We start from the raw sequence: 10,758 nt of genomic DNA, 5'->3' as shown, positions 1-10,758 counted from the left end.
GTTTGTTAGAGTTTGTAGCCTAAACGACTGAACGGATCTCGATGAAATTTGGCATGGATGTAGAGCATAGTCTGGAAGAACACATAGGCTACTTGATTTAGTTTTTTTTAATTCCTCGCGGACGGAGTCGCGGGCGAAAGCTCGTAATAAATAAATATAATTAATTATACACCCACACACGCATGCACACGTACAAACACAAATACACAAGCTTCCATGCACATTCATCTGAATACGAACACACAATACACTAAGTAAAAACTAAGTTATGGTAAAATATTTATCTTTATATCTATGTCTCTCGTCTAATGCAATCGTTAAAAGAAAGCCCTGCGTCCTGAACCACAGTAATAACTAGCTCAGGATAGAGTCCCACTGACTATACAAAATTGTTTTCGATGAATAAGGAATTCTTCAACTAAAAAAATCTGACACTTCTCATTTCAAAACATTAAATTATTATTGAAACTCTTTCAACACATGAAAATGTCCGTTCATACAGTTCAACAAATAAGAGGGTTTATTCTTTACAGACCAATCGCCACTGGTCCTTGTGTACTCCCAGCATATCCTAACCATGGGTCCTATGTGGTGAAGGGTGCACCCACAGCAAGCCCTGGGCAAGGCTTTAAGAGCTTCGCCCTCATCGTCAGCTGCTACCCAGGGTATGCACTGGATGGGAACGAATCGGTGTTATGTTTCGACGGGATATGGGTACCACCGATGCCTAGTTGTATACGTAAGTAAAATTAAAGTTTAAAAAATGACTGTCCTAGATCTAGGTCTTGCACTTCCGATGGACACCAAGAAAAGTGTTTCTTAAGATTTCCTCACGGAATCAAAACAAAAAGGCTTTTGCCTGCAACGTTAAATTGTGAAAGGTTAGAGGGATAGATGTTTGTTAGAGTTTGTAGCCTAAACTGCCGAACGGATCTCGATGAAATTTGTCATAGATGTAGAGGATAGTCTGGAATATTTAGGCTGCATACTTTTGTTTAAATTCCACGCGAGCGAAGTCGCGGGCGAAAGCTAGTATTTATTTATGAATATAAATACAGTATAGTTCTTCACGTCTAAAAATTATATGGCATTTACTACTGACTTGATTGAGTAGATTTTAATGTCCACTCTATAACAGCTATCAACATCTAATATAGTCTAAGATCACTTAATCCGCTGACTACCGTCATTTCAACAAGGTCGTTTAATAAGTCTTATACGAACAACATAGGTACAAATATATACAAGTACTTTAAGAACAAAAAAAAAGTAAAAATGCACTCGTATCTTCTTCTCCAACAGGTTATTGCAAATTATCTCCACATCCAAGCGTAGACTACCGCTGTCTACTCTCAGACCAGGCGGGAGTAGAAGGTAGTAGACCTTGCAAGCAATACGAGCCAACTGGAACTGTCGTCAAACCTGAATGCAGACGTCCTAATTACTACGCCTCGGGGACTTTGCCCTACATGAGGTGCTCCGACGGAAGCTGGGACTATACCGCCACTTGCGTACCAGGTTTGATTAAAAACGCAACTAACATTACTATACTTATTAAAGATAATGTCGAAATACACATAAGTCAGTTCCAATACGCGTCACCGATCACACTAGTCTTCCCAAATATGGTTCAACCGATTAAAGACAAACCTGTCTCGGTTCAACCTAATGACGCTAATATCTGGGTTCAATTAAATGATGCGAAACCAATCCCGTTACAACTCAATGAAGCACAATCCATATCGATTCAACCTAATATAAATCCTTTACCTGATCGGGTTCAACGTAATGACGCAAAACCTGATAGGGTTCAACATAATGACTCTAAACCTGATCGTGTTCAACCTAATGACGCCAAACCTGATCAGGTTCAACATAACGACGCTAAACCTGATCGTGTTCAACTTAATGACGCTAAACCTAGTGTTCAACCGATAACCGATAGGCCTGTTTCAGTTCAGGACGAATTTACCGATAGACCTATTTGGCCTCCATTGCCTACGGATTTACCGGAGTTTCTTCAAACACAGCCTATCAAACCTGTTGAAAATCCTACCGAAAGTACCGATTACGATATAGATGGGATAGATTGGCGTATCGGAGTAACGAATGATAATCCAACTAAAGATAAATTGTCAAAGAAAAATGACCCATTTCCAGTTAATTCTAATGGTGTTATGCACTTTCCTAATTAGTCGTGTTAGAAACTGAATAATGTTATAAAACTCATACATATATTTGTGACTATATTTTACCGGATTTTAATATATTGCGATCTTTTACTGTTTTTAAATATGGGCTAAAGGCATATTTATACTATTATAATAAAGCGTAAACACACACTTCTTTGTTGCCTAAGATGTCACCAATTACAGCATATTTTTGAATAAATCTTTTTTTAATAAACAGCCCTACACTTACTTCACGCTTAAGGCTATATATTTTAACACCATTAAACTTAAAGGGTTAATATTTTAATAAAAAAAGCCTAATGTGGGAAAGAGACCATAAGTTGCTGCCAACATCAAGGAACCAAGGTTGTCATCATGTCATGTCATTTTGACATTTGTGATTGATAATTTGACAAATGTAAACAATAAAATAAAATTTTCATAATTTCATGCGGATGAAGTCGCACGGGAATACCTAGTAAGGTACATGAAAACTTCTATCCGCGTTACTCGTTTTCCATACATACATAAATAAAACTATTATCTTGTACCTATTTTTATATTTTGTATGGATAATCACCTCAATACTTGAATTATTTTGAACATTTCATTTGGTATATAATTTTATTTGTTTCAATTTTACGTTCATTTAAGTTTAAAATAAACTTGATTATCGAGCAAAGGTTTGGTTTGTAATTTCTCCTTTTTTTATGTCGAATCCATAATAGATACTAATTTTAGTTAGTACTTTACTAATAGATTTAGGTAGATTCTACGAGGCTTATATTCCTAATATACAGTGACTTTTTTTTAGTAATTTTAGGCTACAAGTGCCATATAAACTAGATATTAAATCTTTACAACTGAAAAATAACAGAATATTTAATAATCCTAATTCTTCATTTATTTATAATCTATTGCAATGTAATTAAGCGTAGGTGGCTATTTATTTCCACGCTATTAAACTTAAGGGGTAAATAAATTGGGGAAAAAAACCTTCATGTGTGAAAGGGACCACAATCCAACATTAAGGAAGCATTGGTAACGGTAATTTTGAAAGTAATTGAGAATTTGACAAATGTAAACAATAAAATAAAGTTTTTATAATTTCATGCGGATGAAGCCGCATGGGAACAGCTAGTACATTAATAAATGCACTCAAGTGTACAAATATGGTGTTAAAAGTGTACTGGGTTGTTACTGGCAATAGACATACTGCACACTGGCAAGTGTCAGCCAACTTGCATTCAAGTAACTAGCACTATATTGAATTTAGTGTCAAACACTGAACCGACCACATAAGATATGAAGTGGAAGCAATTTCGCGTTCGATTAGTGTAGGCCTAATTTCAGTTCTTTTCCCTTCCTACCATTATCTGAAGGAAAGGATAAGAAAGTAAACTGGATATGACAGTGGAGACGCATAGGAAGGGGATATATCCTCTTTATGTGCGTCTCCTCCGTTGATCAAGGGTCGGCACGCAAACGCATCTGCAATTGCGGATGTATGGGCAGCGATCGCTTCATTGACGAATTCAGGTAGCCGCTTGCTTTTGTTTTTATTATACAAAAAAAATGTAATAGCTAAGGGCAATTAAGTTGAGGGAGGGGTCGAAGGTTACAAAACTTGACTGAATGCCGCAATCTCGTTGATTTTTTACTGGCTTGTGTACATTGTATCAATACCTAGCATGTCAAGTAAATTCCATTTTACCGTCAAGTGTATTTGCCTACGTTTTACGCAAAAGTGTATACCTTTTTGTTCGAAAGTGTAATTTTATTTGCTTAAAAGTGTAATATTTTCCTTTGGCAATTGTAATCGGTTTAGTTATAAGTTTACTAAACCAAAATATACAGTTCCTTTAGTTTTAAAATATATTAGATGTAACAGCAAATATGTGATTTCCTGAATAAATAAAAACGCTAGAAAATGTTTAGATATATATTGTAACAATATTTATTTATTAATAAATAAAAAGATAAATAATACATTTATTAAAATATAATGAACTTTTGCACTTGTATATTGTATTTTAAAAAAATAATAAAAAAATAAGAGAAAGCTGTTAAATTAATTTATATCTACATAAAAATTAGTAACAGTTTTTCAATATTTGTAAATAATAACGATTATAGATGGACAAATTTATTTGACCCGTTACGAATGAAACTAATGAAAATCTGCCATAAGACAGCTGTCCTAGAGTGTGTAGGCATTGCTCGCAGGTTAGTAATTTAGTTGAGTAACAAGTAAAGTAAAAAACTTAACTTAAAAACAAATTTAGTTAGAAAACAGAATTTTAAGTTACTCGGTACGCGTGTAAATTAGCCTGATGCGAATTAAGCTGACGTAATCTATCTATACTATTATAATAAAGCGTAAACACACACTTCTTTGTTGCCTAAGATGTCAGCAATTACACCATATTTTTGAATAATTTTTTTTTCAATAAAAATCCCTACACTTGTGTCACGGCTACAGGCTATATATTTTAACACCATGAAACTTAGGGGGTAAATATTTTGGATAAAAACTCTAATGTGGGAAAGAGACCATAAGTTACTGCCAACATCAAGGAAGCAAGGTTGTCATCGTGTCATGTCATTTTGACATTTGCAATTGATAATTTGACATATGTAAATAATAAAATAAAATTTTCATATTTATTGAAATAACTCAAAAAACAATGGGCCGATTGCAAAAATTCTTTCACCATTAACAAACTACGTTAACACTGACTAACATAGGCTATTCTTTCTATTATTTTTCATGTCATAGACAAAAGGCTGCACATTCTTTTAAGTTCCGTTCGCCCGAAGACGCGAGCAAAAGCTATATTATTATTTTATTATATTTTATTAAACAAACGCGATACCATCGTCTCTCACCGGGTCAACTAATTTGTCGCAACTAACATTTTTGTAGTTATTTTGTATTGTTAACAGGATGGAATATTGTAATTTTTTTAAATAAACTTATTTTTACACTAAAAAACATAGTTTTCGTTTAACGCCTTTTACCTCTGTCCTGTTAATAATACTTTTAAGTCGACTGAACTATCGCACAACTGTCGATTGTCGTTTCGCCTCAACTATTTAGTTGCACAAATAAATATCGAGTTGTTATGCGACGAAATGATGGGGACATAAACCAGTAAGGGTTCGATTGAATGTGGATGGCTACAAAGGAAGAGGAAGACCGAAGAAAGTATGGATTGTGTGAAAGATATGCTTAAGAAAGGAGTGGTTTCAGATATGACTGATAGAGATGTATGGAGCACATACTGTGCCGACCCTCCGTAAGGGATAAGGGCAAGTGGATCATGAACTGAATATCGAGTTTGCACCTCCATAAGCTCGTAGGAAAAGCGAGACTGAACAGTTATGCGATAGTTTAGTGGTGTGCTCTAAAAATAAAACAAATAACAATTACAAAGATTAGTATTAAAAATATTTTACAGATTAGAAAATATTGAAAGAAATACAAAGATTAATATAATAAAAAGTAAATGTTTACAATTAATTCTCTATGTAACATAATTTTTTAATATTCGATTTCTTAAAAATCTTTTTTAAACATATCAAATATCGTATTTATTTATTAACAATTTAACTTAAATACCAAAGTGAAAATTTAACAAAAAAAAATCACAAAAGCACAACACTAAAATCACAGTATACGACCATACAAGAGAACATTTAAAACGAACTGAACTCCTTTCCTGCCAGTGCGTAGAACTAAAGGCATATTTACTGGGCTTGCCGCAAGCGACAGTATGGAAAACCAATCTTTAAACACGTTACTTGGGGAATTTATATATGTACAATCGGGGATTTTGGCGGTGATCGAATAAAAAAGATTGAATATTTTATACGCATTGAAGACGAGGAACAACCAATAGGATGCAAGCTTTAAATGTTCATAAATATCCCGTTTAAACAACTAGAAATAGATATAGAAATAATTTTATTGAATAAAAAAAAGATTTAACAATTACAATTACATTTATACCGACTTAGCTAATTACAATTTGTGGTAATGCTTGTATCGTGGGCGCATATTCAGTAACAATCTTTCCATACATTAATTACTAAAAACCTACCCTTACGGCGTTAAGGTAATATCCAGTATATATTAAAAATGTACCTACTCTTGGGTTTTTTGTCATAAAAAGATGTGGAGTTTGTCTCGTTGTTAGAAACAAGGCAATTTTTCTGCAAATAGAAAACACCGTTTACGTCCGCGACTGTACCTATTTCAATATCATTTCACGCATTATGTTTTCTAAATTGATTTGATGTATTTGAAAACTATGTAAAATCACATTTTATATGCTTTGATGGCGAAGTTAAGCATCTAACTTGTGAATAAGTCACGGTTAGATTCCCCAGGTATACATGTGTACAATCGAGGAATCTGTCGGTATACCACAGCAAAAGATGGTTTTTAAATTACACAGCTAATTCCTTTTTAATTTTGTCCCGTATATTGCTAACTATTACCTAATTGGGTTTTTATATGAATTTATCATGTTGGAAGACAGTAGGCAATTATTCTAAAAGTGGAACACCGTTGACTTCCCTGATTGTATTTATCAGATATTAATACGGTGAAGGAAAACATCGTGATTGCAAACACGCATTGTTTTTATGAAACAATATCTTTGTAAGAGTGCAAAACTGTTGTGCGATTGTCGATTGTTTTGCAGCCTCAACTGATTTTTTTTATAATATAAGGTGGCAAACGAACAAGCGGCCTGAATCCACCGAAATGGAAAGCGACCGCTGCACATAAACATGCGCAATTGCAGCGTTGCCTACCCTTCATTGACGGAGACGCACATAAAGAGAACATTTCCCCCTCCTATGCGTCTCCACCGTCAAATTCACTTTTCCTTCCCATCCTTTTCTCTTAAAAGGGTGGAAAGGGACTAAAATTAGGCCTCCGGCACCACACTCATCAGACTGTACGCGGAATTGCTTTCACTTCACGCCTGTCTTGTGGTCGTGGTATTGCTGGGACGAGCCCCGCAGTGCGAAGATGTTAAAGCGGGCTCTACCACTTTACCACTGTTTAGTTGAACAACTAACAATCGAGTAGTATGCATCATTTAAACTCATAGGAATCAGAGCGAGGTTACTCACACACTTGTGATATTAAGTCAATAGTGTGTGTTTTTTTTTATATAAAAAAGGTGGCAAACGAGCAAGCGGCCACCTGAATCCGCCAAAATGGAGAAGCAACCGCTGCCCATAGACATCCGCAATTGCAAATGCGTTACCTACCCTTATTCGACAGAGGAGGAGATGCACATAAAGAGGATATTTCCCCTTCCTATTCTCTTATGTGTGTGTTAGGAAATATTACGCAAAAACAACTCGAGTTCGACATTACGAGTAGTAGAGCTTTGACCGCAGTTTCCCCGGGCCTCTGTAAATACCCGAGTGTTTACCCAACTTTATTGCGATAAAGTCGTGCCACCGCAAGATTATGAATATCGGCAATTTACAATCGGTCTGGAAATATTAAAAACTGTCTGTAATTTATTTTATTATCAAAGTTATTGTAAAATGATGTTTTTTTTTGTATTAATGTTGTTATTGTAATTAGTTGAGAATTTTCTTTTTTCTACAAATTTATAGTATCTTTTTAACTAGCGTAATTCATAAGTTTCCGATGGCATATAAATCGTGAACTCTTAAACCTAGTTTAATTAATTAAAAATAAGTAGAATAGGCAACCACAGATTAAACAAACAATAGCTGTTTGAATTAATACGATCACAGCGTGACAGGCCGATATCGACCTGACGCGGATCGTAATGATTAGTCGATTTATTAAGCTGATGCGGAGGAAGAAAACTATGTCCTCGCTAGTGCGAAACGATTATCTCAGATGTGCATGTAATCTATACTATTATAATAAAGCGTAAACACACACTACTTTGTTGTCTAAGATGTCAGCAATTACACCATATTTTTTAAATAATTCTTTTTTTAATAAAAAGCCTTACACTTACGTCACGCTTTAGGCTATATATTTTAACACCGTTAAGGGGTAAATATTTTGGATAAAAACCCTAATGTGGGTATGAGACCATAAGTTGCTGCCAACATCAAGGAAGCAAGGTTGTCATCATGTCATGTCATTTTGACATTTGAGATTGATAATTTGACAAATGTAGACAATAAAATAAAAAATTCATAATTTCATGCGGAGGAAGTCGCACGGGAACACCTAATATTAAATAAAATGTATATACATTATGTTTTCACAAAGTTATAGCAAAAACTAATCTAGTGCTGGTGGGTCTAGAAAGACCTGCCACGCATTGCCAGAAATATTGGGGGCGCATTTTGGCCCGCCGCACCAGATGAATTATGAATTTACTTGCCACAGTAAACGAGTATATTCTCGACTAAGAGTACGTCATAAACTTAACAGACAAATATTATTATGAGGATGTTTTCCCTAAAGTATAGTATTTTTCAAATATCTTGCGGCTAAAATATCGCACAAACGCAGAACGTATAACGACATCTTATTTACTTTTTCAGAATGCGGCAGGGTAACACCGGAAGGGGAATTCCTTATAATCAACGGTACTAACGCGGAAAGGGGAGAGTTACCCTGGCATGCAGGAATTTACTCAACAGAGTCCACCCCGTACATGCAGATATGCGGGGGGTCACTTGTCTCAACTCATGCTGTTATATCCGGTGAGTATAATAAATCATGGTCACCCTATATTTTAATTCAATAATAATCATACTAGTTAATATTATAAATGCGAAAGTTTAGATGAATGTTTGTTAGTGCTTGTAGCCACAGCTGAGCGGATTCCGATGAAATTTGGTATAGATGTAGAGGATAGTCTGGAAGAACACATAGGCTACTTGCTTTTGTTTTTTTTTGCACGGGAACGGAGTCGCGGATTTTTGAAAAGATTTCTTGATTCTAAAAAGCGTTATAACTACATTTTTTTTCTATTTAATGGTATGAAATTTGACACCAATTGTTGTGGTACAGGCGCGAAAATTCGAGTATTTACAAAAAATGCCTTGTTCCTTGTAATCAAACATCGGCTCTTTTAAAAAATAACCAATTAGGTAACAGTGAATTGCGCCAACGATGAGATAATGAAATCCAAACAGCCGTATAACACTTTCTTCGTACAGGAATTTAAATGTTTTTGTTTCTCTTTCTACGCCTTTTTGTAAGGAAAGGATGGGAGGGAAAACGGATTTGACGGTAAAGTCGCAAAAAAAATACCCTCTTTATGTGCGTCTCCTCCGTCAATAAGGGTAGGCAACGCTGCAATTGCAGATGTCTATGGGCAGTCGTTCCGCCATTTTGGCGTGTTTTGGTCGCTTGCTCGTTTACCATCTTATTATAAAAATGTCCTAATCCAGTATAACAATATCTTCCAGCCGCCCATTGCTTTTGGAACGACGTAAAAAAGCAACGCCCAGCAGAGAACTACGCGGTCGCTGTGGGCAAACTCTACCGCCCTTGGAATTTGAAAGAAGATGTCGACGCACAGAAGAGTGCTGTAAGTTTTATAACACGTTTCTCATTTTTATAATAGAAATCTATTTCCAAAGTCATTAAGTTTTCACAGCCTGTCTTTTAGACTATCTGTCGCGCGACTTCACCATAGATAACATAGCTTTTTGATGGTGCAAGATTTTTTGAAATCGGTCCAGTAATTCTTGAGTTATTACAATACATATGAAATACAAAAATACAAATCTTTCCTCTTTAATACATTAGTATAAATATAGATTATAGATAAACAAAACAGTACTGTAATAAATTTTATCTATACTATTATAATAAAGCGTAAACACACACTTCTTTGTTGCCTAAGATGTCAGCAATTACACCATATTTTTGAATAATTCCTTTTTTAATAAAACGCACTACACTTACGTCACGCTTTAGGCTACATATTTTCACACCATTAAACTTAAGGGGTAAATATTTTGGATAAAAACCCTAATGTGGGAAAGAGACCATAAGTTGCTGCCAACATGAAGGAAGCAAGGTTGCCACGGTTTGTCATCATGTCATGTCATTTTGATATTTGCAATTGATAATTTGACACATGTAATGAAATAAAATTTTTATAATTAAAAATAAAATTTTTATAATTTTATTTCATTACATGTGTACAAAAAAATACTAAAAACCTCGATGAAATCTGTCATAAATGTAGAGGATAGTCTGGAACACATAGAATACGTACTTTTGTTGTTTATTAATTGCACACAGACGGAGACGCGGGCGAAAGATACTATATTATGCACAAGTTTATATTGATAGATGTTATAACATATCTCCAGAACGAATAAAAGGATCTCGCTGAAAGGCATAGAATAGTCTTGCAAGAACACATAGTCTTCATAGTGTCTAGCAGACAAAGTCGCGGGCGACAGCTAAATTTATGTTTTTTCTGTATATCGACGGGTTCAAAACTCTAACAATAACATTGTCTTACTTCTATCCTTGTAGGCCTAATTTAAGTCCCTTTCTCTTTACCACCCTTTTCTTATAAGGAGAGGATGGGAAGAGGAAGTGGATTTG

At 34.9% G+C, this 10,758-nt stretch overlaps 1 protein-coding gene across 1 annotated transcript in view; it reads left to right on the top strand.

The window, feature by feature from the left end:
- LOC106106921 overlaps positions 1 to 10,758 on the top strand; it is a 40,079-nt gene that overhangs the window by 11,309 nt on the left and 18,012 nt on the right. Inside the window, exons 9-12 of the mRNA XM_013287580.1 lie at positions 534 to 739; positions 1,303 to 1,518; positions 8,730 to 8,891; positions 9,603 to 9,724. Of these exons, the coding sequence (XP_013143034.1) occupies positions 534 to 739; positions 1,303 to 1,518; positions 8,730 to 8,891; positions 9,603 to 9,724 (706 nt within the window). The remainder of the gene's footprint in view (positions 1 to 533; positions 740 to 1,302; positions 1,519 to 8,729; positions 8,892 to 9,602; positions 9,725 to 10,758) is intronic.

This window comes from Papilio polytes, unplaced genomic scaffold (genome assembly GCF_000836215.1).
Source record: "Papilio polytes unplaced genomic scaffold, Ppol_1.0 DF822067.1, whole genome shotgun sequence".
Lineage (NCBI taxonomy): Eukaryota > Metazoa > Arthropoda > Insecta > Lepidoptera > Papilionidae > Papilio > Papilio polytes.
This window is presented reverse-complemented; position numbering and strand designations above follow the sequence as displayed.